General features: G+C 48.2%; 11 protein-coding genes across 11 annotated transcripts; 4 read left to right on the top strand and 7 right to left on the bottom strand.

Moving 5' to 3' along the window:
- Positions 1-45: 45 nt before the first annotated feature.
- FOBCDRAFT_281494 (uncharacterized protein) lies at positions 46-816 on the bottom strand (the record flags this gene model as incomplete). The annotated part of the gene is made up of 1 exon (XM_054707553.1): positions 46-816. The coding sequence occupies one exon, from the start codon at positions 814-816 to the stop codon at positions 46-48; it is 771 nt and encodes a 256-aa protein (XP_054563528.1).
- Positions 817-1,461: 645 nt separating this feature from the next.
- Positions 1,462-2,202, bottom strand: FOBCDRAFT_281493 (uncharacterized protein; the record flags this gene model as incomplete). Its single annotated transcript, XM_031192697.2, has 1 exon — positions 1,462-2,202. One exon carries the CDS (start codon positions 2,200-2,202, stop codon positions 1,462-1,464), a length of 741 nt encoding a protein of 246 aa, XP_031031543.2.
- Positions 2,203-2,573: 371 nt separating this feature from the next.
- On the bottom strand, positions 2,574-4,836 carry FOBCDRAFT_324379 (cytochrome P450). The gene is made up of 4 exons (XM_031192694.3): positions 3,661-4,836; positions 3,061-3,610; positions 2,860-3,004; positions 2,574-2,807 (listed from the first exon to the last, which is right to left on the bottom strand). The coding sequence occupies exons 1-4, from the start codon at positions 4,487-4,489 to the stop codon at positions 2,766-2,768; spliced, it is 1,566 nt and encodes a 521-aa protein (XP_031031540.2). The 5' UTR covers positions 4,490-4,836; the 3' UTR covers positions 2,574-2,765.
- A 763-nt stretch (positions 4,837-5,599) lies between these two features.
- FOBCDRAFT_281491 (uncharacterized protein) lies at positions 5,600-6,295 on the bottom strand (the record flags this gene model as incomplete). The annotated part of the gene is made up of 3 exons (XM_059611603.1): positions 5,600-5,893; positions 5,953-6,038; positions 6,100-6,295. The coding sequence occupies 3 exons, from the start codon at positions 6,293-6,295 to the stop codon at positions 5,600-5,602; spliced, it is 576 nt and encodes a 191-aa protein (XP_059466225.1).
- Positions 6,296-6,967: 672 nt separating this feature from the next.
- Positions 6,968-8,387, bottom strand: FOBCDRAFT_208527 (uncharacterized protein; the record flags this gene model as incomplete). The annotated part of the gene is made up of 2 exons (XM_031192693.2): positions 6,968-7,327; positions 7,377-8,387. The coding sequence occupies 2 exons, from the start codon at positions 8,385-8,387 to the stop codon at positions 6,968-6,970; spliced, it is 1,371 nt and encodes a 456-aa protein (XP_031031539.2).
- A 1,356-nt stretch (positions 8,388-9,743) lies between these two features.
- Positions 9,744-11,525, bottom strand: FOBCDRAFT_324378 (major facilitator superfamily domain-containing protein). The gene is made up of 4 exons (XM_031192692.3): positions 11,393-11,525; positions 11,138-11,348; positions 10,261-11,080; positions 9,744-10,211 (listed from the first exon to the last, which is right to left on the bottom strand). Exons 1-4 carry the CDS (start codon positions 11,506-11,508, stop codon positions 9,823-9,825), a joined length of 1,536 nt encoding a protein of 511 aa, XP_031031538.1. The 5' UTR covers positions 11,509-11,525; the 3' UTR covers positions 9,744-9,822.
- Positions 11,526-13,696: 2,171 nt separating this feature from the next.
- Positions 13,697-15,747, top strand: FOBCDRAFT_192327 (general substrate transporter). Its single transcript, XM_031192691.3, has 4 exons — positions 13,697-13,892; positions 13,944-14,922; positions 14,978-15,122; positions 15,175-15,747. The coding sequence occupies exons 1-4, from the start codon at positions 13,783-13,785 to the stop codon at positions 15,597-15,599; spliced, it is 1,659 nt and encodes a 552-aa protein (XP_031031537.1). The 5' UTR covers positions 13,697-13,782; the 3' UTR covers positions 15,600-15,747.
- A 783-nt stretch (positions 15,748-16,530) lies between these two features.
- On the top strand, positions 16,531-18,256 carry FOBCDRAFT_233664 (fungal-specific transcription factor domain-containing protein). Its single transcript, XM_031192690.3, has one exon. It carries the CDS (start codon positions 16,661-16,663, stop codon positions 18,005-18,007), a length of 1,347 nt encoding a protein of 448 aa, XP_031031536.2. The 5' UTR covers positions 16,531-16,660; the 3' UTR covers positions 18,008-18,256.
- Positions 18,257-18,259: 3 nt separating this feature from the next.
- FOBCDRAFT_233663 (Ribokinase-like protein) lies at positions 18,260-19,282 on the top strand. The gene has a single exon (XM_031192689.3). It carries the CDS (start codon positions 18,287-18,289, stop codon positions 19,271-19,273), a length of 987 nt encoding a protein of 328 aa, XP_031031535.1. The 5' UTR covers positions 18,260-18,286; the 3' UTR covers positions 19,274-19,282.
- FOBCDRAFT_233661 (uncharacterized protein) lies at positions 19,283-21,141 on the bottom strand. The gene is made up of 4 exons (XM_031192688.3): positions 21,026-21,141; positions 20,823-20,974; positions 20,123-20,771; positions 19,283-20,069 (listed from the first exon to the last, which is right to left on the bottom strand). Exons 1-4 carry the CDS (start codon positions 21,105-21,107, stop codon positions 19,339-19,341), a joined length of 1,614 nt encoding a protein of 537 aa, XP_031031534.2. The 5' UTR covers positions 21,108-21,141; the 3' UTR covers positions 19,283-19,338.
- Positions 21,142-22,076: 935 nt separating this feature from the next.
- Positions 22,077-23,684, top strand: FOBCDRAFT_245255 (uncharacterized protein; the record flags this gene model as incomplete). Its single annotated transcript, XM_031192687.3, has 2 exons — positions 22,077-23,463; positions 23,527-23,684. 2 exons carry the CDS (start codon positions 22,077-22,079, stop codon positions 23,682-23,684), a joined length of 1,545 nt encoding a protein of 514 aa, XP_031031533.3.
- Positions 23,685-25,985: the final 2,301 nt, after the last annotated feature.

Here is a 25,985-nt window from a genome sequence, read left to right as displayed (position 1 = left end):
TTATTGTGGTTGTGAATAAGATGTATAAGAGTTCCATAAGTGAAATCAATACTGCGATGCCTCTCTTTCTATCAAGGCAGCATCGTCAAGAGAGAAAGTGACAGAGTTGCAAATAATATTCACATAAACGTAGGATCCAGCATCAAGCTGAGCTTGATTCCAAGTGCAGCTAATTGCTCCCAAAGCCCATGCATTCAAGGGCCCTCCAAACTCCCCCGAACCGACCGAGGTTCCTCCGCCACCGCATCCTAACCGCTGGGCATTACAGCCGCCAGAAGCTGTGATCTTTTGGAAAATTGAAAAGCGATATTCTTTGCCGGTGATGATCGTGGAAGGGTCAATATCTTGTTTAACGGACCAGACAATTGGTTGGATAAGTCTGCGTCTGAGCCCCCCTGTAGGCGGAACTGAAGAATCGAAAACACCACACTGAAGCGATCCCGGGCGAGACGTGTCGCTGCGGATGGATAGCCACCCGCGATTTGCTACCACGACTGCCTCCCAGGGCGCGAAGGTAAGGTCTTCAAAACCGGAATTGCGAATTAAGTTGGTGGGTTGTCGCTCAATAGATGTTGTCGTGGTGGATGTCTCTCCAGTTGATGTCTCAGCTGAAGTTGCAGCTGAGGTGGTATAGACTAATGGCTCATATTTCGTGGTGCTTTCGGCAATAGTTGTCGTTTCAGAAGAGGCTATGGATGATGATTCTGTCTCTCCAGCAGAGGCTGATGAGAATACAGTTATCGGTGTGACAGACTCGATCTCTACGGAGAGAATAGTAGAGGATAAGACCGTAGAGGTGGCAGGCTCTGTCGTCATTGAGCTTGCTGACAATATGTCTGTATTGGTCGTCTCAGCTTCACTAGAGCTGGTGGTTCTGATAGATGTAACAGAATTGGGGGGTTGAGAAGAAGGCTTGCATGGTGAGGCTGAAGCCAGCTGATGCAGCGTCAAAGGCTGAAGTAATCGATACACCAGTCTCATAACCACGATTATGATGTCCTTGCGGGACTGCGATGGTACCAGAGAGAAACCCAACAAAGAGGGTAACCAGTTAAGAATAACCGAGAAACAGGCGCAATTAAGCATAAGGACTCACGCTAAGTTAGCTTGAACAACAAATCAGTTTATTGTGACAAATTAACTCCACGGACCAACTTTTTCTTTTTTTTCTTTTCTTTTCTGTTGGTACCTAACCATCGATTTATTGTAAAACTATTGAACGTGGCGCTGCTGACTTAAACCTCGGACCAACATCACCCCTGGCTTTGTGGGGCATGAAAGCGAAGGGTCAAGGTCGATGGGTCACTGAAAGGGTCCCCACCACGGACAGTGAGAAGATTAAAAAGATTATTGCTTAGCAGTCTGCAGTTGATTACAGACGGATAACTATTATTAATAAAGTCTTTGGTTCAGTGAAAATGCAATCTAAACCTATTACAACCCCCCAAATAACAGTTTAAACTAATCCGATGCGTCACTTGCGACCAAAACAGCATCATCGGCCAGAAAAGTCAGACCATTGCACACTCCCGCGACCTGGATACTTGGTCCAGCATCTCGCTGAGCCTGATTCCACGTACAAGTAACTGTTGTCAATATCCAACCATTCGTCTGCACTGCACCCCAATTCGCCGAGTTCACCCAACCTGTTCCTGCACCGCATGCAATAGTCTGCGAGATACAAAAGTTGGAGGCCGTAACTTTGGTGTATATCGTGAATCGGTATTCTTTGTCGGCGACGATCAAAGATGAATCAGTTTCTTGCCTGATGCCCATGTTGACGAGGTTTTCTCCAGAGGCGCTGAAATGGCCTGCTTGGGTTGATGGGGGGAGACCTGAATCGCTGTCTATAGCCAAGGCTCCGATGTTGTTGTTTACGGTCCAAGGCGCGACGTTTGAGTCTTCAAAACCGGGGTTGCTGATCAGATTGGTAGGTCCTGATGCGGCAGTGGTGGTTGTCGTGGTTTCAACCTCGACACTGGAGGTTGCGATTGAAGTTGCGATGGTAGAGGAGTCAGACAGTGTCTCAAACTCGGTAGTGGCTGTAGTTTCGTAGATAAAGGCCGTAGATGACACCGTCTCGCTGGTCTCAGTGGTGCTTGTTGGCGCTACTGAAGTGATGGTGGAAGAAGGCTTCCATGGCGATGCTAATGTGATTCGGCACAGCGCCAAAAGCTGAAGAACTGAATATGTAAATCTCATGGTGACGGTAATGACAGTATGGATGTTGCAAAAAGAGAAAACGAGGCGTCAAGATACTCGTGGAAACATGGTAATTAAGCTGAATCCTTGAAACTTAAAACATTGTCTAAATAAGGCGCCATTTCCGTTTGACAGATTTGATCCATGGAATTTCCCCGTTCCTATACCATGAAAACAGAGTAGCTTTCTTGACTACTGTTTGGTTCTGCAAACTATTGATTGTGGCGTCGCTGGGAACAACAGTCTCCCCTGCATTCTGAAGATTTGTGGGGTTGTGGAAATGAGACTTAGGGTTGTAAGTTCAGCTGCTTCGTATTTTATCGATTAGCTTTGAGATTTACTTATCTTTTACATATAACTGTTTATTATCAGAGTCTCAATCAGAGAGATTAATGGGTACAGCATTTATAAACTCGAAAGAAAGAGTCTTGATATCACGTTTCACCAGGTTTCTTTGGTTAATGGCGTATGTTGAATTTGGACCTCAGATATTCTCTTTAAGCGCATAAAACAGAAACGTGGGTCAACAACATGAAGCTCTCTCATAAAGGAACAAATCCCTCTCAGTCCTTCAACTTCGTAAACTTGATCAGACATTTAGATTCCTGTAGCTAGTCAATAACACGTCGTATTAACAAGAATGAAGAGAAGACTAACCTGAACATTGGGGAATCGATCGTCATAGAAAGTCTCCACGCGAGCTGTAATGGCAGGCGTAGTATCCTCAAACCCTGGAGCAATTGTCGTTCTGAACTGTCGGTACATGGTGGCTGTGAGTGTAGTCATTTCGGCCATAGCAAGACTGGATCATATTAGACATTGAGATTCAGAGAAATCGAGGGGCGAGAAGCAACTTACTGCATGCCAATGCACATTCGCCCTCCACTTGAGAATCCCCAGAACCATCGGTTCAGCTCCGCTGCATCAGGTCCAAGCCATCGATCAGGGTTGAAGACCAAGGGATCCTTGAATACCGACTCGTTGCGATGCATGATCCAAGGCGACATGCCGACAACAGTGTTACCAGGAATGGTATATCCATCAATAACCGAATCGATGTCGATCGAACGAGGTTCAGTGCTTGGCAAAGGAGCATAGAGTCGTAGAGTCTCCTTGATGACGGCGTTGATATATGTGCATCGATCACTTGCTTCGGCTCTTGGATTACCCCATTGGTTCAGTCCATCGCCTGAGATGGCCATGACTTCTTCTCGCAGCTTTTCCTGATATTTCTCGTTGCCTGGAAGTGAGAGTGCCCAAACAAGGAACATGAGGGTGTCGCTCGTGGTGTCGATGCCAGCGAGGAAGTGGTCAGCACATTCGGATGCCATCTGCAAATCGCGGAGTCCACCTGGTTTCTGAGATTCATGATGTTGCCAGAGATTTTCCACAATCGAAACATGTTCATCTGTCATCTTTGTAAGCTGTTTGCATACAGAAGTCACAAATACTACTTACCCTCTGAATGAGTGATCTTCTCCACATCGGCTCGGAAGGCCTCAAAAGCCCGCAGAGCATATCCTCGGATACCGGTGTATGTAGTGGGCTGCTGCATCGGAAGAACCGGCTTGACAAGTTTACCCATCAATCCTGACTGGCGATACAGCCATTGAGTCAATGCCTTCAAATGCACAATCGACCAAGAGAGCTTTCGACGAGAGGGATGCAGAATATCCGCGATGAGTTCCCGATGAATCTTTGAGCCTCGAATCGCTGCAGTCTGGCCATACTTTCCATAAACAAAAGCGGTTATGTTGTCCAGTGAGTAATAATGTAGAGTGCTGAAAATCTCACTGACGTTCTCAGGCTCGGCTTCAATCAGATCCAGGTACTGACGAACCCTCCTCTCAACCATTTTCGCGGTCGGCGGCTTGAGAACAACAGACTTGGAATAGGCGTGCGACAGCAGCTTCTTCCTATCACCATGCTCCTTGGGAGAATGGAACGTGAACAAATTCTGCTCGCCATAGACATCAAACATGCGATAGAAAGTTGTTCGGCCATATCGGCTTCCGGGTCCGTAGATGGTTCGCAGTGCTGAGAGGCTGTTGAAAGAGACCTCATGAGGACCGATGCGCACGACTGGTCCGTATTGTTGGTGGAGTTTAAAAATTGTCCGAGTTCGTGTTCCTTTCCAATCTTCGTAGGCGAGACGCCATTTTGTCGCGGCGAAGGATTTGGGGCCAGGGACGTGGCGAAGAGGGCTGAGGATGAGGGGATCGAGGAAGATGTGCTTGATGAAGAGCACGACAGCGACTACAGCTGCCGCAATTGGGAGTATAGCCATCTCGAGAACAAATTTAACTGCCTTGAGATAAATGAAGTCGTTATCAAGCCAAGCGAATGATATACGTCAGATACCAAGGGTCTTTATAAGTATCGCGCAACTGGTCAATCAAACCCTTGTCGGTCCGTCAAATCGGTACTGAATGTGCTTCCCCGCACACGATAAAACATGTTGCGCCAGGGCGTAGACTTCAGAGCAAGGGCGCGCCTTTTTCTACAAACGGATCATCTGAACGACTGGCAGATAAAGACCGCAGTGGATTTGATACACAGCTTGGCACTCAATTCGACGTTTTTCAGGGCGGAGAAAGGTCATGATTTCCGGCGCGCGGAGGCCTTGGACCGACGGGGCTCGGCAATTGACGCCGTGTTCGGGGGACTAGGCTTGATGCAGGTCATGTATACTGGAGATGATTGTTACTTGACCAATTAGAGGCGGGTTGTTCCAAAGATTTGCTTATCTGATAAGAGCTATGATGTTGTCCCGCGTAGCGCGTTGGGACTTCCAATGTGATCATAGTCGGACAAACAATGCGACACATCCACCAGGGTAAATGGATTGCCCCCATGTGTGAGTGTCAGTCATTCGGGCATGAGTAGCTGTGTAGACTCTGAAGCTGATTCAAGCAACATAAGCCAAGGGAATGCAGATCAGAATTGTGGTCCTAAGAAACTGCACAAGAGGGGTCAATTTCTACGACGTCTTTGGGATAGACCCTCCTTAATCTATTCTACAGTCAATGTATACACGAATCAACACCCAAATCTTGACCTCTAAACTAGATGACGAACAAATGGAAGGCCTGGTGTTCTTGTATCCTTGTAGATGCTTTAATAGTAAACTGTTGCAAAGTAATCTTGTACTCGATAAAGTGTCTGTTTATCAACTCTTTAAACACGGCAGATACTATGAACGCAGTCCCAAACTACATTTTATGCATACAATAACCCTATGTCATGCACAGATACAAAGAAAGATACCGTTGAGCCTATGAATCATCCCACTATCAGGTCATTCATCGTTGACTGTCCTCGCGATGAATTGTTTCTCCTGATCCAGCTCAACGTACCCGCCTGCTGCTTCCCCAGTCCCACGTCCATCACAAAATACTTAGCAAGTCAAGTGTGGCTGGGGCGGTGGGATCGTTCTGTCGTGAACGATAGCCACGAGAACATGATCGAGCGAAACGTATGCCCAGCCCGATCTCGCCGGGTCACAGTTTCGGAGCACAAGAGCCAGAACCTGCTTAAGGTCGCCAGTAGTAAAGGTACCCGGTTTACAGTTATTCCACACATCTCCCATTAGTGATCTGAGGTTAGAATGCTCAAATGAATACGTACTTGGTTGCGGACCGTGATCATAACTCTCCGATAGCCACCGGCCGTAGGACCAGACCAATGCCACCTATTACTAGCTTTGAAGGGTTAGTTGTATGCCCTATCTTTTCAGTGGGATGTACTCACGTGAGACGCTCCTTTGAGAGCGAGGGTTCCATTGAGCAATTTCGTCGAAAACACAACGGACCGCGGATTTGTACTGCTCAACCTTTCTTGAGGGGAGTCCAGCGTTGCTGAGACACAGACCCCATAAGACCTATCGCTTGTTCAAACCGGGATTGGGTGAGGCGTGCTCGTCAAACACAGTCTTTCTACCAGCTGGGGCGATTTCACTCTCTGGAATCTCAGAAACTTCTCCCACAGAATTAATGTCGATCAATTTGGCGGAAGCAGCAGGTTCGCCCTTGAGAAGGGCTGCGACCCCGCTGAAGGCGAGGAGAGCGTTGAGAAGAACAGTTGACAGTTGCATATTGGATGTTTAATCGCCGGATTGTCTGAATTGGATGAAGACAAAGGGTACCATTCACTGCGACCACGATTCTCTATAAATACTGTATAGGACCTCATAGTTCACATGCAAATAGATGTTATTCTATGCTTGTTTCGATGGTCACAGGGGTTTGCAAGAGCCGCAGGATGAATAAGCCTTATAGAAATGCTTAGAAACGCATCGTAAGCGACAAATAGATCAAGCTTTTTCAGCTTCATCTACGAAAAATCCACCATGGAACCTGAAGAGGAAGCTCTGTTGTCGAGATTTCGTATTGGACGTAATTTGGATGCATGCGGCCGGAGCATAGCGGCCGCCTTTCACTCAAGACACAGCATATGGTCTGATCACTCTGACGGGGGGGGTTTTGTCCAATAGACGCTCCTCATCATCACCACGTAGCTGTAAGGCTGTGTTCGGCCGCACCTAGCATGCATTGCATCTGCTGTAGGGTTTGCTCGCCTGCAAGGATCATTCTTTCACAGGAAGCTTGTGATTTGGGAACTCCAGAGCAGCTATCACATGCTCACCTCCACCACATTAGGACGATCAAAAAGCTTTGGTATTCAGGGCGGCTGGAAAGAAAGAGCAACAGTCTTGTGCTAGCAATGCTATCGAGAATGAGAATCTAGGATAGTACAAAACTGCCAATTAAATCAATGCTACCGCGCTATAAGAGCCATTGTACTTCAGGGGTTCATGTTGATGCTTTTTCGGTCCCCTCAGCATCTTGCGAACAGCGCCCGCGGTGTACATCAAAAAGGTTACCAGACCAACTATGCCATAGCCTATAATGAGTTTCATAGATGCGCCAGCGAGTTGCAGACCAAGCCCACCGTTGACAATTCCAAGGATCATTAGAGCTCGGCCGTACCAAATATGAGCGTGGCTGATGCCTGTTCGTCGCTGATACTTAGCGAAATTCCTATGATGTAGCCATCCTAAGATTGGTTGGACGGCCATCAAACCACAAACCACTGTGCCGATGATGACATGCGGAGCGTTGAACCACTGGTCAAAAGTCAGTCAATACTTCCAGAAGACAGGCTTGGCTACTTACATCACCGGTACGGTCGGCAGCCAACTTGCCAGCAACAAACCCAGCCCACATGCCGATAAAGACGATCATCTGCCACGTAGCGTGGATAAACCACTTTCCGATTATGGGCATCAATAGCGATCCGAGCGGATAGCCCAGTAGAAAAACCACCGACATAATGATGCCGTGGATAGTGCTAGTTTTGCCTTCTCCACCGCCACCAGAACTTGCACCACTCGGTGTAGTAGTCGTCATGTGAATGAAGGGGTTGCTACTGGAGTTCACAACAGCTTCAGAGAAGTCAACCGAGAAGCTATTGTGCCCATCATGCTCCTCGATATCAGCATCAATGTCGGTCGTGTGCAAAGAACTTCCAGCCTTCCAAGCACTGATCCAATGATTCGATCCCTTGAACCGCATATTTCCGAGGTCGCCGCAACGAATATTGGCAACCATCGTGTTATTCACGACACCACTGCCCTCTATCAGCCTCACAGAGCGCATGAGACTGTGTTCCGGCATCTCATGGCCATGTCCCATCCTCGTGCTCAGGGTGACTTTACCAGTACCATCTTGGTAGATGACGAACATGGTTGAGCCGCTCATCTTATCACCGGTGCCGAGGCCAACCCACTGGTATTCGATGGGAGCTTGGATACGGATGAACAAGTTGCCGGAGCTGGACGAGGCTGTTGAGGATGGGACAGCCCAGGTGTAGCAAATCTTGTTGGATTTGCCATTGCAGTATGACGTTGGGGATGCGGAGGAATTGCCGGCAACTAAAGTGAAGATTATTAGGATACGTTTGTAATATGCATGGTTGTTTGCTACTTGCAGAGTGCTAAGGCCGCTGCGATAGCGATGCTTGTAAGAGATTTCATGTTGCCGATCGTGGGCCACCAATATGTTGGTATGTACTATGTGTGTAAAGAATGGCAGAGAGTGCAAGTGACCAGCTCTACAGCTCGTTTCCTGAATTGAACGGCTTCTTATGCAGGCTCGTTGCTGCAGCCAGCTTCCGCTGAAGCACATGATGAACCACTAGCTTCCAAGCCACTCAGCCCAGTGAGCGTAATCTTCCCCAAGGGCTAAGGTACTACAGGCCTCAGGGTCTGTTTTGTTAATTCCTACTAACTGGGTACTAACTGTGCTATAGAAATAATATGTAAGAAGAAGTATCTTGCTTTTGGTGTGGCATCCATAATATGGTAGCCAGCCGAATTGGCTTACAACATATTAGAGTTCTACCAATTGCATAACTGATGTGGCCAGTTTAACAAAACAGACCCCTGCGGCCTGTACAAAAATAGGTTCAACCCAAGCTCCTGTGCTCATCCAATCAAGAGCCCGATAAGCCTGCCTAGATCTTGATAGGGCTTACTCAAATGGGTGAATGCCGCCGGCTGGATAAGATGCCGAATCTTGATGCAGGGCAATGTCAGCATCCGTTGAAACGGCTGTGGCTCATGTTCAGCTGGTATCTGTGCACAAGCCGCATCGCCCAGAGATCCCCAGTCTTGGCATTTCAGTGACATGTCTCAGCGAGAACAGTGGTGAGATACGAGTTTTCGTTTAGTTAAGCCATAATAACTCCAGACGTTTGAACCGACCGAGTCACTCCTTTCGTACAAGGCGTGGGAGTGCAGAACAGCCGGGTGCTAAATAACGTCAACAATAGCTGAGTATTGATGGCCGCGATCCATATCAAATCTGTCGACCTCAATGTTAAAGAAGACTCATGGGGTCCATTGGATGATTACGACAGCGTTTCGGCTGGTTGGTCTCGAACGTCATCTGTCGAGGTGGCGGGGTAACCCGTTACACTGAGTTGAGGTCCGGCAGTGATTGAGTTGCCGGCCATTGACGGCAGCGAATGATACTCATCGTTCACAACCTAGACATTGCCGAAAGTACTGTAGTCTCGACTCGCGCGAGACAAGCTTTATGCCGTAGGCCCCCTTAAAGCTCTGGCCTGAAGGTTATTAGGATCTTCAGTCCCGAGCTGAAAACACGATCGGGGAACCTTGAAACACAGCCTTACATAGACCGCATGCAGCATCAGATGGGCATTATCTGGCTATCTTTTGTCCTGATTGAAGGAGCTTCGGAACTGGTTGCTGCTTGTTGAGATTGAAGCTCGCATTGCCGCCAAAATGGCACTTCCCTTGCGGGTTCTGCAAGTTACGCATGGAAGGATGCGGGGCCATGGCAACGGCGGTCTTTCATGCAGAACGTTACAGCGGCGAATCATCAGCAGAAAAGGTCATGTCACTTGGGCTCGGAAAATCCCGAGAAGTCGGTAGTGGAGCGAAACAGTGCAAAGTCTATATCAGCAACGATAGCACAGTGAAAGGAGGCAAAAGACTCATATCCAGATCAATGGAGAAGATATCTTATTTGTGATAAAGGAGGAGAGAAAACGTTTACGTCTGGAAAAGATCCCATTCCTAGTAGCCATGCAGCTATTCTAAGGCCTCCACATAAATCCAGGATGCTTCCAATCCATAACACGAATCTCTGCATCAGTCTTCCCAGCCAGAGCCTGACCGACCTCAATCGCAGCTCTCCTTCTGTTATCCCAAGTCATGTAAACTTGCAGCACAATAGTGAGAAGAAAGATAGACGAGCACGCGCCAAGATTGAGACCATTTCCGATTGGATAATTTGGTCCATCGAAGGGCAAAAAGCACCATGTCGAGATCAATCCTCCAATGTTACCAAGCATGACGTTCAAGCCAATTCCCGAAGCGCGTGCTGTGTCGCTGACCAAGTTGGCTGATACTTGAGCGTTGGATAGAGCGCCGTTGGCGAAGGTGCCTGCGCAGATGAGGAACGTGCCAGCGTAGCGGACATAAGCTGAGGTGAGTTAGTTAGGTTACCAGGATGGAGTGGGGTTTGAACTTACGGTTGGTGGTGCTGAGGAACATGATGTATCCCGCGATGACTGGAAGCTGTGACAAGTTGATAAAGATATTTCGCTTATCAATGCGAGTCGACAGGAAGCTGATGGTAACAGTACAGAAGGTACCAACGATATAAGGCGGCACAGTACGCAATTGCTGTTGAACGACTGAATGGTTGGGGTAGATTGTCCTCACAATCGTAGGTGCGAAGAAAGCAAGGCCCTGTACGGTGATGTTGGTGAACAGGAAGATGGTGGAAGTTCCGATGGTAACAGGTGAGCTGATACCCCGACGTGCCAGTTTCCAGGAGAACTTCTCAAGGACTTCGGTGGCACCAACACGCTCAGACTTGATACGCGCAATGGCCAGATCTTTCTCCTCTTCTGACAACCACCGCGCAGTGCTCGGTCGATCAGTCATAGTAAAGAACGCGATAAGCGCTAGGCCAATAGTACAGATACCCTCAATAGCAAAGATCATTCGCCATCTCGTCAATGAGCCAAAGCTATCTAGCTTCAGAATACCAGAAGCCAAAAGACCGCCAAAAGCTCCGCCGAAGGAACCCATGGCAACATATATTGCCAAGCGGAAGGCAAGTTCGCTGCGTCTGTACCAGCGGCTGAGATAGTATGCGATACCGGGCAACATGCCTGCTTCGAAGATGCCGAGGATGAAGCGCACGGCACAAGCTTGGCCCATTGTGTGAACAAAGGCGGTCCCGAGGGAGGCGACGCCGAATGCTACGGAGGTAGCGGGGATGAACCAGCCGGGTCCAATCCATTTGCAGACCATGTTAAGGGGGAGTTCGAAAACGATGTAAGACTACCAAGAGAAATTCATGTTAGGGTGATGCTTCAGTAGATAAGGGGTAGTACGTACGATGTAGAAGACTGTCAGCAACAGGTTATAGTCATAGCCAGCAAGACCAAGATCTTCCTCAAGACCAGCCAATCTAGCATTACCAATATTGGCACGATCGACAAAGCACATCAAGTACAAGATAGTGACTGACGGCATGATGTACCAGTCTAGCTTGCGGCGGAGCTTCTTCTCAGCCTCTGCGTCGAAGGTTGCAATGGGGTTGCCATGCCTAACAACGTCAATAGAGCTCAAACAAAGGGGCAGTCAGCTTACTCGTCGGTGGCAAGATGTCCTCTCGCAGCAGCATCATGGGTATCTGCATGCTCAAATTCTTTGCTCCAAGGCTCCTTTCCATTGCCCCTCTCTGCGTCAGAATCTCTTGCAGTCATGCTGAAGTACAAATTCACAGGTGTCCTGAAGATGACTGTGACAGAAAGAAAAGTTGTCGATCAAGGAGAAGAGAGCCGTTTAATACTGGCTCTGGTAAGCGCGATGTCCAATCTTGAGCGTGCCGAGAATGCCAAGAGTGAGGGGGAGTCGATAGTGCATCGGATGACGGACCGAACAGTATCGGATACCGGGTCGAGCTATCATTCTGGACAAAAGGAGTAATCAGTGACAATCCAAGGAGGGAATTGGCCAGTAGGAAAGGGTTATGCTTAACATGGGTAGCGAAAGATAAGCTTAATGATGGGGGGAGAATCTGGGGAATCAGATTGTGGGGGAGACCCGCTGGCGGCTATGGGATCATCGCCGTTGCTGCAGTCAAGGGGGTATATCCGGTGATTGACCTTGTCGCTCAAATAGCCGCTGGTTCATGGCCTTTTGTTTGATAAATCTTCGGTGTTTTCTCTGCATCACCTCAAGACACGGTGTTTTGTATAATTCCACGTTGGTCTTGTCTGCTCGGAACACAGGGTCAAGGCTCTTTCCGAGCTTCCAGAGACATACTCTCAGCTCCGAAAACCGCGCAGAGATACAGAAATAGATGGACCTAAGTGCCACGCTGTGATTTATCAAACGATTCCAGTGATGAAATGGATGGCGAAGATCGATCGTGCTGGGAAGGCTTTGTCGGCCAGTGTGTTTTCCCGACGCATTCCCCCGCTCCACATTTCGAGAGACGCGACAATTTGTCTTCTGCATCACCATGTCTGGGCGCGTTAGATAGACTATGCGCTCTTTCAGTGCTGAATACAATGGTATGAAAGGCCAGGCCTTCATTCTTTCAAGTGCACATCCGTATCGTTCTATTATAGTGCGATCATGTCCCTTGATGTTGCCGACCAGTCAAGCCGCGTCTGCCAAGCGTTTAACTCAGTTTCTTGTGATGCCTTCCGAATGCAAATCATTTGACGGCCGCTCTTTGACACGCATTTACTTTCTAGAAATCTCTTTTATTACTGGATCGGCAGAGGAAGCTTGGCGTAACTTCATTGCCTTTCTGTGTGTTTACTCATCGCGTCGTGTTGATTAAGATAGAATTCGTAGTTACGGCTCAGCAATTCACCCAGCACTTATTGTCTACCAAAATATGATTTTGATGTACTTTAACACGCAATTAAACTCAGTAGTTGCTGCATTCGGATACGGAGATAGCAATAACCCGATACTGGAGTAATAGAATACGAATAGGTAGATGAACTCCAAGACCCCACGATCGTTGTTATACTTGGTCGCTCTTTTTACCAGTTGCTCTGCGTAAAGTGTTCACATTGTCCAGACATGCTTTTACCCTTGACCTAACAACTTTGCAATGCAATATCGATGGTCTTAGTACTTCAATGGAATACGGCTTCCTCAATCGACCCATCATCTCTAGATAACCTCATTTAGCGATCCAGATCCAAATTGAACAAATATACAATGGTGCAGGGTAATCATTCTCGCCGGCCTCTGACTCGGAGAAATCTAGAACTGGATACTGCGCGTATCAATACCCCAAGCGCGCACTAAATCAAGGCACTATCGAAGTACCCATACTTGCTCCTCCAAGTTTTCGTGACCCACTGGAATGGGGGACACGCGACAGCTAGAATTTTTACGCGGGGCCCCAGGTTCCTCTGACGAACCGTGGGCGCGTAGCCTAAACCCCGTCGCCAGTGCAAAGAACCCCCCTTTTGGGTAAATACATGACCAATGCCAACTTGGAAGTCCACTTGGACTGTTTTGAAGGTGGTGCAGTTGGAGATGTCTCATGTTTGATCGGATTGATGGATGTGATGATGTTAAGAGTACTGGCCAGCTGTTAATTGAAGTTGTAGCACTCGTCAATTGCAGTGGCCGCGACTCAAAGGAGGGTGCAATTTGAAGATCAAACTCAAGAATACGAAATATCTACAGCGAAATGAACTTGTCAATTGATCCAAGTGAGCCTCAGTATCTGGTAAGTAATAAGTCTCCAATTGAAGATGTCATCACCCCAATTCTCACGAGCCTCCGGCACTTGCTCGCCGGTGGTGGTCAGACCCAAAAACCACACTACTCCCAAAGAAGGGGTCTTAGCCTACCACTTTCTCGCCCATAACGTAGTAAACTCCAGAAAATTAGATCCCCCAGTCAAATTGCCTGGGGTACAAAAATGTTTAAAAGACTCGGACTTTCTCCCCATACCCCAGATTTCATCACATCAACCTCCCCCACAGCTTCGTCCTCACTTCACCATGTCTACCTCGGACGGTCCTTATACCTTGGAGCCTACAGCTCCCAAGAAGACAATCTGGAAGTCTATTCGGGAGAATCCCAAGGTCATCTTTATTGCCTTTTTCGCTTCGTAAGCACTCCTTACTTCACATGTGTAAACGGTTTATTGACTGAGTTATAGACTTGGTGGTTTTGAGTATGGTTACCAACAGGGTGTTTTGGGTCAATCCCTCGTCATGACCCGCTTCACACAAAACTTCCCCTCTGTTGTTGAGTCATCCTCTGCAACAGGATGGCTCACATCTATCCTCCAACTAGGCGGTATTCTTGGATCACTATCAGCTGGTGTTTCTAGCGAACTTATCTCGCGAAAGTACACCATGTTCATCGCGTGCTTGTGGGTCGTCGTCGGCAGTTATCTTTACGTCGGTGCCACTGCAGGAAATCCCCAGCTTCTCTATGCTGGTCGATTTTTGACTGGTGTTGGTGTTGGTCTTTTCAGTGGTGTTGGGCCTCTTTACAACGCTGAGCTTTCGTCGCCTGAGATGAGAGGTCTTCTTGTGTCGTTTTATCAACTTGCGACTATTTTGGGCATTATGCTTTCGTTCTGGTGCGGTTATGGAAGTAACTACATCGGCGGAACAGGCGACTCTCAGTCCGACCTCGCGTGGCGTCTTCCCTCTATCATCCAAGGTATTCCCGCTGCTATGCTTGCTGTCGGTATCTGGTTCATGCCCTTCTCTCCCCGATGGCTCGTCAAGGTTGGCCGCGACGAGGAAGCCAAGTCTACTCTTGCCTGGATGCGAAAGCTCCCCATCGACGATGACGCTGTTCAGGTTGAGTATCTCGAGATCAAGGCTGAGGCAGTCTTTGAGCAGAAGGTTTTCGCTAGAGACTTTCCTCACCTTGCTGAGAGGAACAAGAGCCGTTTCATGCAGCAGATTGCTCAATATGTGACTTGCTTCAGATCAATGGATAACCTCAAGCGTGTCTGCACTGCTTGGCTTATCATGTTCTTCCAGCAGTGGTCAGGTATTGACGCCATCATCTACTACGCTTCCAACGTTTTCATCAGCCTGGGTCTTACTGGAGGAACTATTGCTCTTCTTGCTACTGGTGTTACTGGCGTTGTCTTCCTCATCAGCACCATTCCTTCTATGGTAAGTTGCTCAATTACTCGATGCCCTGAATGTATGCTAACATTGCCTTTCACAGTTGATCATTGATCGCGTTGGTCGCAAGCCTCTTCTGTTGATTGGCTCCGTGGTCATGGGTGCCAGTATGATCACTGTCGGTATCATCGTCGCCAAGTTCCGCCACGACTGGCCTAACCACGTCGCTGCTGGTTGGACTGCAGTTGGTAAGTCAATGCTTCGCCTACCAGCCTTTAATGATTATTAACATAATATCAGCTCTCATCTGGGTCTATATCGCTGGCTTCGGCGCTACATGGGGTCCCGTCTCCTGGACCCTCGTCTCCGAGATCTTCCCCCTCTCCATCCGCGCCAAGGGAGCTTCAATCGGCGCCTCAAGCAACTGGGTCAACAACTTCGCCATCGCCTTCTTCGTTCCCCCCATGCTCGAGTCTTGGGAGTGGGGAACCTACATCTTCTTCGCCGTCTTTCTCTTTGTTGGTATTCTTTGGGTCTGGTTCTTCTTGCCTGAGACCAAGAATGCTTCTCTTGAGGAGATGGACCGCGTCTTCAAGAGCCGTGCTGGTGAACAGGATGCTGAGTTGCTCCGTGAGGCTCAGGCCGAAGTTGGACTTATGGGTTCCGCGGCGGGACGCAAGGCTTCTTTTGAGAAGGAGGGTGAGAAGCATGTTGAGGCTCTGTGAATGGGATATGGCTTGTGATGATAGGATAGTCTGGAGCGGGGATGAGATATTTATGGTGACGATGAGGTTGTAATGTAGATACCACGCTATGCATAATGATCATTTTGGACATTTCTTAATCTATCTGCCTATATCATCTTGCTTTATAAGTACTAAATGATGAAGTATGGCCTAATGCATGTTGTACAAACATGTGCATCCAATCAAGACTCATCCCAACGCCAAGACAACCACGGAAGATAATCTATAGGGCTGACGCTAGCCAAATCTGTATTTATCGTATATAAATCGTATTTCCACAGAGATAATCTCTTGCAAAGTTTCTACCATGTCGCAGAACAAACGGACGCTGACTAGCCAGCTGGAGTGAGAAGATGGCAATGACATCATCCAAGATTGACGAATGCCTTAGGACCTTGCAAGTGATTAAATAACACATGTCAGAACATTTCAACCACAATATCAGAGTATAGCTTTTGTATCGAAAGACTCTGCCTCAACAGAAGTCAGGTAGAACGCCCGGCGACGTGCGTGGTGAAATCGCATGTTTACGTGAGCGGGCCCAATCGCCACTATTAGCATACGAACAGTCTGATTTAAAGTCATAGACTCGCGCGGGGAACTTTACCTTGTCGCCAGTCTGTGCTTTCTGGGGCAATTCAGTCCCAAATTGAAGCTCACAGTTACCTAGAAAATGGAGCCTTGCTTCCTCCGGTTGTTACGTTACCGAGTCATGATTTGAGAATCGCGTCGCCTACGGCCCCCGAATGCGGCTTAGTCCATCAACATCAAAACTTTGAAGGACTTCATGATTGGCCAATTGCAATTCCAATTGGTGAGCGGCCACCCTTGGAATGGATCCTTCGGGGATCACCGGTTTCTGGAAAATTACCTTGTTTCTGTCACACTTGACACATGAATTGAGAGTGAGCAGGAACAGGCTATAGTTCCGCTTTGGGACCGTATTTGCACTCATCATCTCATTCTTCCTTGATGTCGCTCACGTCGTGCCTTGTATAGGCGATCAACCTAGCTCTCCATACTCCACTCATCACCTTACAATGGCCTTCTTCCCATCAGAAGACTTCTCCCTCGACCCCCGCTTCATCGAACTGCAGGAAGAGCTCCGCACAGTCCTCTTCGCGGGTCTGTCTGGCCTATCACCCAGCGCATCAGTCACACCCGAAGCAGACTCATCATCACCACCAACATCATCCCTCAACCTCTCCAGCGTAACAGTCAATGTTCCCAATGATAGATTAATATGCTATCTTCAGAACTGGGTTACAGAATGTGCGCCGTACCTGGACAAGTTTGATGAGGATAAGCATTTCCAGATTCACGTTCCGCTTATGGCGCAGAAGAGCCCGGCGCTGTTATATGCCATGCTTGCGTTTTCATCACGCCAGATGGAACGGAGAGGATTAACGCAGGAAGGTGGTTGTGATAGTCTTGAGTTGTATCAGGAGAGTATCAGATTGTTGAGTCCTGGATTACAAGCCAAGGACCCTAATATGCTTGTTACGGCTTGTATTCTTGCTGTTTTTGAACTCATGTCTGGCGGTTCTAAGAACTGGAAGCGTCATGTCGAGGGCTGCGCGTCGCTATTTGAGTTCTTTGGAGTTGATGGTTTCTCCGGTGGCCTACCGCAGGCTGTCTTCTGGTGCTATGCCAGGATGGAGTTGTGCGGAGCGATCATATCAGATGGGACAGAAACAGCTGTTCTTCCTCTGTCAAAATGGGCTCCATCACCACCTGAGTCGCTGATATCCTCGGACCAGGTTGAGCGTTATGTACGAGACATGTTTCATCGAAGGAGCCGAGACTGTCCTGACATGCAGGCTAACTGGGCTATTTATCTCTGCACAAAAGTCTGCGATCTAAAATTTCGAAGAACACAGAGTCTAGAACTTGGGAGAGCAGATGTTCAAGATGACAGACCGTTTCAAGAACAATGGCAACAGCTCTGGAACGAGCTCCAATACTGGCTTGACGAGCGCCCAGCAACAATGAAGCAAATCAGTATGATCGAAGCAGGCGACAAACAGATCTTTCCAGCCATGCTTTTCCCCCACTGGGCAGCTATCTCGAGTAATCAGATCTATCACACTGCATGTATCCTCATGCTGGAAATGCGTCATGACTTAGACTCTCAGTGCTTGGCGCTGTGGCATGCACGACAAGTCTGTGGAATATCCTGCGCAAACCTTCATCCCGGAAGTCTTGTAAACTCTATACAGCCACTCTATATAGCTGGAAAGCTCTTCTCACATGTTAACGAGAGGAAACAGATTGCTAGGCTGTTGAAGAGCATTGATAGGACGACGGGATGGGGAGCTTTGTGGAGGTTGACGGATCTTGAGGCTGAATGGGGCTACGATGTTGGCGCCCTGCTAAAGACGTTGTAAGGACTTACGACAGGGATTTTAGCGAAGAAGAGACCCAGAGAACTGGTAACATATCACAATAATAAGCATGATTCCACTAGACCCCATTCACATGCTTCTTGGTCGACTATCCGCCATCGCATAACACACCCATTTTCAGGATAGCGTGCCCAGAACGAGTGGAGTCCATCGCCAACACTCGGCAGTCATGCACTGCCCGTATAAAGGTTTTCGTCTTCTAGAAGATCCCTGCTCCGTCTCTAATTATCTACAAACATTCATATTCTCCAAATAAACGCCATGGCGTCACCAAGACCAGTCGTCAGTGTCCTCGGATCACTGAACATCGACCTCGTATCATATGTCCCTCATCATCCCCTCCCTGGTGAGACAATAACTTCAAGCCGGTTCAATGTCTTCCCCGGTGGAAAGGGTGCCAACCAAGCTGTTGCTTGTGCGAAGCTTTCTAGAACTTCTGATCTGAAGAACCCAAGCGTTGATGTTGCCATGATTGGTGCCATTGGAGCTGATGCTTATGGGTCCGTACTCCTTGACAGCCTCGAGTCGTATGATGTTGGAACGGAATCTATCACTGTGAACAAAGATGGAGGCGCCGAGTCACAGAGTGGAATTGCCATGATCATTGTTGATGAACCGACCGGTCAAAACCGCATCATCTTATCACCAGGAGCCAACAATTCTCTGCAACCGAGCCACTTCTCTAAGATTCCTGGTCCAACACCGTCATTGCTTATCATGCAGCTTGAGATCCCTCTGGAGACAGTCATCCAGGCGTTCAAAGCCGCCAAGACGACAGGAACTCCTGTTCTGCTCAACCCTGCCCCCGCTCAAGTACTCCCAGCAGAGATTTACCAAGGTCTAGCACATCTGATCCTCAACGAGACCGAAGCGGCTTTGTTGTCAGACAAGGACGAGTCCGAGTTTGAAGACATCTCAGTTGTTGAAAAGGCCGCTGCTGGTTTCCTTGCTCGAGGCGTAAGGAATGTTGTGATTACTCTGGGCGGTAGAGGAGCATACTATGCCAACGACACAGGAACAAAGGGTCTCATCCCTGCTCTCAAGGTTGAAGTTGTGGACACGACTGCTGCTGGTGACACATTCATCGGTGCTTATGCAGTTGAGCTTGCAGGCGCTGAGCAACGGTCGGAGCAGTTCGACATTGAGAAGGCTGTCAGGTCAGGAATTTGGGCATCGTCGAAGACAGTCGTGCGAAGGGGAGCGCAAGTGTCTATACCATGGAAGGATGAATTGGAATCAACAAAGTAACGGAAAACAATTGATTTATTACGACTCTTATGGCCCTATCTTGTCCAGTCCGCTATCATAAAGTGTCAGGGGTGCGTGTTTGTCGGTGCGCTGCTATGTCTAGAGGAAGACCAAAAATGCTGCAGATCCGCAATCTCGGTCTGTAGAGGGATCTTGGTCGCATCCCCAATTCGCTGGAAACATGAGAGTAATGCTTCCTGCTGGGATGGATATGTCATATCTCTCGCTACACGAACAACAGTTGCAACCACGACAGGGTCCCATTGATCAGAAAAGTTATTCCACAGAGCAAGTTTGGCGAGTTTTTGAGCATGCCAGCTTCTTGAGGCTAAGCGATGCGGAATCGATGACAATTTGACTAAGCGTGGTTTATATGAGAGCAGCAGAAGGGCTGAAAAATGAATCGCTAGGTTTGCTTGGACCGCGATCGCGCTTGAATAGACATCTGCTGTAAATGGGGTGTTGGTGGAGGTTGCGTGGTCAACTTCGGGGCTTTCCAGCAAGGGGACCATATCGGGAGGACGGTCACGAAACCATTGGACGCATCTTGCCCAAAGTTTGGACCATGTTGACCAAACAAGTGAGTATGGTTCGTGAGTTGGTGATTGTGCGGGTACGATCCCGTTGAAGAGAGGGATGATTTCGTCGTGGATTAAGTGGCAGCATGCCGCGAGATGTGTTAGACAGTCGTCGTAAATGCTCGGCGGTGTCAGGGCAGAGGTTAAGAATGTGTCGTTCATAAGTGGTAGGGACTGTAGTGATGGGGACTTGGTGGTAATAATGGAAGCAGCAAGCTCTGTTGGCAAAAGTCAGCTCGTCTCTTGCAAAGGATGAGATAAACCATGGTACCTGTCTTGAAGTGAAAGCGGTCAAGAGTTTTGAGAGGTTCCTCCTGACTCTCAAAGAACTGGCATCGCTCTCTCACATCCACGCAGTCAGAGTGCAGATTTGCCCACTCAGATGGGCCAGTATAAAAGAAGTTACCGAGAGCAAGTAGTGATCGTCCGACATCAGCGATGAAAGCATCCTCTAGGGATAAACGATGCTGGAACTGTTGAACGAGATGACTATCGCTTTCATGACTGGCAGAGTTCGAACTCTTCCTACTCCGACGCATAGCAACCCATATAATGATGTCCATTATGGTAGACTTCTCTGTCGCTAATGTCATGATCTTTGGTCCAAAGGTTGATCTTGGTGCATTCGAGTCTAGCCAGGGAACTATCTGATAGCGAAACCGAAGCATTGCTGTTTGTCTCTCTGAGGAGTTCTGCTCTGATAGAACTGTTTCGTTCCATCTTGACGGCGTGGGGATTTGGTTCCCGTCGTGTTGGTGATGATTATTATTTAAAGGGATTGGTTGAGGAACATCTGTTGTCGTGTTGTGAATAGACTCAAGTCTTTCTATTCGAGCAGTACTGGCTACAGGGCTCTCAAAGACTGGCTCGGCTGGAGCAGGGCTTGACTCGACGAATGATAGCAAACTATCTTGGATGGGCTGAAGGCAGTGTTAGTGATCGACTGACTCGTGGAAAACAGGAGGACTGACCAGAGATGAATCAGCGTCATCGCCATTATCCCCCTGTACGCTACCATCTTTCCGCAGTGATGAGCGTACCCCTGGCACAAAGGTCCACTCTTTGAACTCGCACGTCACATTCCTCCCGATACAGCTGCCGCATTGAGGTCTTTGTTCATCACCTTGTATCCAAATGTTAGACAAAGCCACCGGGAGAGACGCGACTGACTAACATTTTCTGCGCCGTCTTCGACAGGGTATACAGCCTGTGCGGGACCGTCTTTTGTTATCGGGTATTCGTCTTACGACTGGCATTGCGATAAGGTACGCACGCGTTTGACGAGAAAAGATGGAGCGGTGGGAAAAGAGGAGTCTTGAGGGCGGTGGAGATGGGCAGAAGCTAAACTTAATTTCTTGGAGCCCACGATTTGGACAACACAAAAAGATATCTGACTCTGGGATATGACTGCTGATTCCCATATGGGAAGACATTCCGGAGAATAATTGATGAAAGATATGAGAGGGGGTCTGCATCAATATCTTGGCTGACGAAATGGCATGCAACTGCCAGTGGCACATTCCCAGGTCGTGATACTAGACCAGAAGAGGATAAGTATTAATATTCCCGTACTGTAAATGGTGTTATCAATACTGTGCATCCTCTGTATAACTGAGCTTAGGCCTTGAATAATGATCAAGATGGTCAAGGTTACCAGAAAGCAGCAATGCTGGTCTCACATAAAGCTCATCAGCACTCAAGTTGCAGTCAGGTCATCGAGCACCACTGGAGCGGATCCGAAGTCCAGAGCAGAACGTCACTCAGCAAGAATTCACTGGGTCTAATCAATGGAGTGAGTCAGGGAAACCATTTGCGAAAAGTTCATTAACACGATAGCATAAACTGTTTGCCGAAAGAGGCCGCAAGAATCTAATTCAGCCTTGTGAGGCTAATCTTCTGGAGCTGCAGTGTTGCGACCATGGCCATTTGGCTTGAGAGGTGGGCAAGGCGTGATCAAAGAGCAACGCCATCGCGGGAAAGCAATTTCAGCCCCAGAAGCCTGGACCACAGACTATTTATGCGGCTGAGAATACCCAAGTCATCATTGGTCCCTTCTACATGAGTTTAATGCGCGGCGCTTCTAGAGTGCATGAGAATGTCACACCTCCGCAATGAAGCGGCTCCAATCTCATATGGAGCATTTACAGACGTTACATATATGCCTCGAAGGCCAAGTAGATCGAAACCACCAAAATTTGAAAACAAACTGTCTTGGAACTTTCACTATGATGAAGCTGCAGCTCCTGCTCTTCGCTCTCTTTGCATCTCTTGCACAAGCCCAGTGGAAGGGTTGTTCCAGTCCCTGGCCCAACATTACCCCGGGCAAAGAATTCACCCTCAAAGATAAATGTCGCACTCTTGCAGGCTATCCAAAGAAATTTGAAGAGGCCAATACGGAAGTCACCGTGACGTATACGCAGCAATGGAGCCGTCTACCCAGCAAGACCAAAACAGCCGTAAACCCAATCCTCAAAGAATCTCTCGAGAAAAGCACGGAAGTCTATCGCAAATTTGCAAAACTTCCATCGAGCATTATCATCATCCTGACGACAGAAAGTGATGAAGATTTTACAGCCGAGACCGTCTATCCCAATCTCAGGAAGCCACCATGTCAAATCAAGCTGTTCAACAGATGGACCACCGAAGCAACGACGAACAAACCTCGGGTGCTACAGGCTCTTGCGCATGAAATATACCATTGCATACAGGATCTTGGAAAACTTGGGAATTCTGTTGACCCGCAGTGGGTTCGTGACGGCTCTGCGAATTATTTCAGTAACCTCGTCTTTCCTGACTCCAACGCTGAATGGCCTGATAAAAAGCATAGCGGCGTTGCGTATAAGCCCAATTTGCCAATCTATGCACATATCGGTAAAGAAGCTTACGCAACTAGCATCTTTTTCCAAGCGCAAAGGAAAATGGATGAGGATGCTATAAACAAGTTTGTCCTTGCGACGCCTGGGGGATCAACCGGCCTTCAAGAACGAGCTCGTCTATCAGACCTATCTGGGTTTGCTGATGAGTTCTTCACTTTCGCAAAAGATTTCGCACTACAGCAGATCAAAGACACCAATGGAGATCTCATTCCGATCGACAAAATTAACCCCGTTTCTGCGTCAATCAAGTTTGACAAAGCGGGCACTACCGGTACCGCAACGCTCACAAGCACGCCGTTCACTATTTCAGTCTTCAAAATTACTATTGACCCGGGGCGGACGGCGAAGATTTACTCATCGGCGAATGATAACCAGAAGCTTGCTTACCGAAAGTCCGACGCCAAATCGTGGACCGACATGGCCACCGATTCCTCTTCTGGACGCACCATTGATCTTCCATGTAATCAGAAAAACACTAAACAGACATACATCATTGTATTCATCTCAACTAAAGATGTGAAGAGTGATAAAGTTAAAATCACGGTTGCGACGAGCAAGCCGAAAAAGTGCGGCGCAAGAAGCGGCTTCGTTCTGTATCCTCTGTTTAATCCTACAACTAGTGGCGGATACTGCCCCAAGGGAACACATTCTTCCAGGCTAGCTATTTGGTGCTGCCCAGACGGGACACAACTGGATGAACATGTGGCGCAGCAAGTCAGCATCTGCTGTCCAACAGGTCAGTCTCGTGTTGTAAATGTTGTTACGCTGATAGGCTAATGGTCAAAGACGCGGATTGCAGCAAGGAAATTGTCCCAAATCATCTCAGATGCGCTAAGCCGGAGTGGAGACTCTGGAACAAGCAGAACAGAGAGGTCGGGTGCTGTCAAGTTGGATTTTACCCTACAGCAAACAGATATTGCACGACGGATCCTGCGGCATGGGACAGACGTTTTGTAGAGGTAATCACATGCTTTCACTCAGTTTTACGAGAGTTTACTAACGGCGAGATCGACAGATTCCACAGAGTAGTTAGTCTAGCTACACGAAGATCACATCACAGATATTCATCAAGAATGGGAATTTCAAGGACATTCACTCATCTTCATCGTATTTGTGGTATTTCGTGGATAAACTCACAGCAATAGGGTAGTCCGAAAACTCAAAATTGAACTTGTCCTATGCGTAGCCTATCACGGCATGACTGATCTTCCTCCCAAGCCATATTCGGATCTAGTCAAACTGCAGAAATCTCAGTGTCTAGAACCCTCGGGTGAAGATGCAAATCGACGGATGCATGATCTTCACCGAGGATCGCTTAGCGAGCGTTGTGGTTTGCTCGCCGTTGAACATGGTATTCTGGTATGCGCGTTCCTATTTCGCTGCGTTTGGACTGGTCAAAGACTATAATGTGATGGGATGCGCTATTGGATGGCTCGTATCACTGTTGAAACTCAAAATGTTGATATCTCTACTGGTGCTTGCAACAATAATATGACTCTGCCTGTATGACTACGCGTTTGATAAGGCTGCAGGAAAAACAATGAAAGGATCGGGCAAACATATCGGACTGTCTCGTCCGGTTTTCTCTAAGCTGCATCGCGAACGTTTTACCGAGTCAAACAATGGAACGCCCATCTTACGAGGCGCATGTTAAAGTCGCATCATGCAAGGGCGAGGCTTGAGGAACTGTTATGCTTAATCGATAGCTGTCAAAGCTGCATGCAGCTCGATAGCTAGTTCCAGGCCAGCAATCACATCTTTTTCCACGCCATGGCTCAAGGTCTGAGACGCGGAAGCATGGGCTTTGGGGAATAGTGTAGCGAAATGGCGCAGCTGAGTGAGAAAGAGTGCATTGTTTGATAGCCCGAAGTGGAAAAGTTCGTACGAGCGCGTTATTGACTCTCTGCCACGTTCATGTGTAGGTTACGGGGCTAAAGGTGTTGGCTGAGTCGCGCAACTCTGTTTGGTGATGGTCTTATCGGTAATAAACAGAGTCGAGACAGCGAGACTCCAACATTGTCTGTTTTGGTGATAACTGGCTGTGATAGTGACAGGACTACTTGGGGCTAGGCTCTGGATTAATACGAGCACGTTCTGTGAATGGCTTGCGCTATGGACGAATACGTAGCTAGATCCGTGGTGAGCCAATAGGTTGTGAGAAAAAAGGGTCGGAATGCCGCCTAGCCGGAGTTTTACATACCAGAGCGACAAGGCACGACATACCGACCCTGGTTCCTGTAATGGGCAGTGACAGCCGAGTGCTCTGCAGAATACCATTGGAACACGGGGAACCCTGTTCGAGTGGACCATGATTTGCGTCTGGATGTTTGCAGATCAACGAGTGACTAAAAAGCTTGTCTCGGTGATCATCCAGCGTTGGAAAGTAAATTCATCTGACCATGACGGTCCATGTGAATCGTGGCCTTTGCCAAAAGGTCAGTGGAGATGAGCCCAATGCTTTGGAAATGACAGAAAATGACTTATTACCGCACGCGATTGAGGTTATGGAATGATGGCGATGTCAAGATATGTCGGCTTGGCGGAGATAAGCCCAGATTCAAGCCTCTCGGCGAAACAGCAAAAGGATGAGAGGCATCGCCTAGCTTCTGCTCCGTCAACAGAAAATAAAAAAGTAGTGAACGGTTTTGTAATACAGAAAAACATCTAGACCGAGCGCCACAAGGAGGAGCCGCACAGTTGCCAAGGTGTCTCTGTAGCGGGAGCCCGGGTCTCTCGACTCTGGTTCTGCCAAGAAACCAGATTCGCGTGGCTCTGCAAGGGGCAAAGACTCGTTCTGGGTTAAGAATGGAAAGGATCATCCTGGAATGTAAAGGGACCTGCGTCTTTCCCGGCCTGTGGCGCCGCGGGTAGGCCCGTTTTGCATGCTGCTATTGGAATGGTGTCCTCTGTCTCGGTTCAGCTCTCCGATCTAGACCGTGCCTCTCAAGACAGACAGGGGACTTGAGTCACTAGAGAGGCAGAGAGGACATCAATTTACCATTTCCTTGGTTATTTCGATCTAGGAGAATTATTTCGACAATTGGTTCAGATGGTAATTGATTGCAACGGGAATAGCAATTCTCTGCCTTGATTTTCTATCTCCATATCATGTCACTACCAGTATCAATTAGCTATCGTTTCCAGTCCCTCTGCCAAGAGTCCCGGTCTCCCGGTACAGTCATCACTCACAATTCCATATGCGGAAAGCTGAAAATAGAAATTGAGTTCACGCAACAGTACCTTTCTAGCCCTGGTCCC

This window comes from Fusarium oxysporum, chromosome XI (assembly GCF_013085055.1).
Source record: "Fusarium oxysporum Fo47 chromosome XI, complete sequence".
Classification (NCBI taxonomy): domain Eukaryota; kingdom Fungi; phylum Ascomycota; class Sordariomycetes; order Hypocreales; family Nectriaceae; genus Fusarium; species Fusarium oxysporum.
The sequence above is the reverse complement of the archived record's forward strand: the minus strand, read 5'-3'. Positions and strand labels throughout refer to the sequence as shown.

Excerpts from the sequence above, each read along its gene's own strand:
- FOBCDRAFT_324379 (XM_031192694.3), bottom strand. The coding sequence starts at position 4,489 with ATGGCTATACTCCCAATTGCGGCAGCTGTAGTCGCTGTCGTGCTCTTC. Across the intron at positions 3,005-3,060 it reads CGAATGTGCATTGGCATGCA|TCTTGCTATGGCCGAAATGA; the intron begins GTAAGTTGCTTC and ends AATATGATCCAG. Across the intron at positions 2,808-2,859 it reads ATCGATTCCCCAATGTTCAG|GAATCTAAATGTCTGATCAA; the intron begins GTTAGTCTTCTC and ends GACTAGCTACAG.
- FOBCDRAFT_324378 (XM_031192692.3), bottom strand. The coding sequence starts at position 11,508 with ATGACTGCAAGAGATTCTGACGCAGAGAGGGGCAATGGAAAGGAGCCT. Across the intron at positions 11,081-11,137 it reads TGCTGACAGTCTTCTACATC|TCTTACATCGTTTTCGAACT; the intron begins GTACGTACTACC and ends TTCTCTTGGTAG. Across the intron at positions 10,212-10,260 it reads GTTCCTCAGCACCACCAACC|CTTATGTCCGCTACGCTGGC; the intron begins GTAAGTTCAAAC and ends AACTCACCTCAG.
- FOBCDRAFT_192327 (XM_031192691.3), top strand. The coding sequence starts at position 13,783 with ATGTCTACCTCGGACGGTCCTTATACCTTGGAGCCTACAGCTCCCAAG. Across the intron at positions 14,923-14,977 it reads TCAGCACCATTCCTTCTATG|TTGATCATTGATCGCGTTGG; the intron begins GTAAGTTGCTCA and ends TGCCTTTCACAG. Across the intron at positions 15,123-15,174 it reads TGCTGGTTGGACTGCAGTTG|CTCTCATCTGGGTCTATATC; the intron begins GTAAGTCAATGC and ends ACATAATATCAG.
- FOBCDRAFT_233664 (XM_031192690.3), top strand. The coding sequence starts at position 16,661 with ATGGCCTTCTTCCCATCAGAAGACTTCTCCCTCGACCCCCGCTTCATC.
- FOBCDRAFT_233663 (XM_031192689.3), top strand. The coding sequence starts at position 18,287 with ATGGCGTCACCAAGACCAGTCGTCAGTGTCCTCGGATCACTGAACATC.
- FOBCDRAFT_233661 (XM_031192688.3), bottom strand. The coding sequence starts at position 21,107 with ATGCCAGTCGTAAGACGAATACCCGATAACAAAAGACGGTCCCGCACA. Across the intron at positions 20,975-21,025 it reads TCGAAGACGGCGCAGAAAAT|GTGATGAACAAAGACCTCAA; the intron begins GTTAGTCAGTCG and ends TTTGGATACAAG. Across the intron at positions 20,070-20,122 it reads CCGCTTTCACTTCAAGACAG|AGCTTGCTGCTTCCATTATT; the intron begins GTACCATGGTTT and ends TTTTGCCAACAG.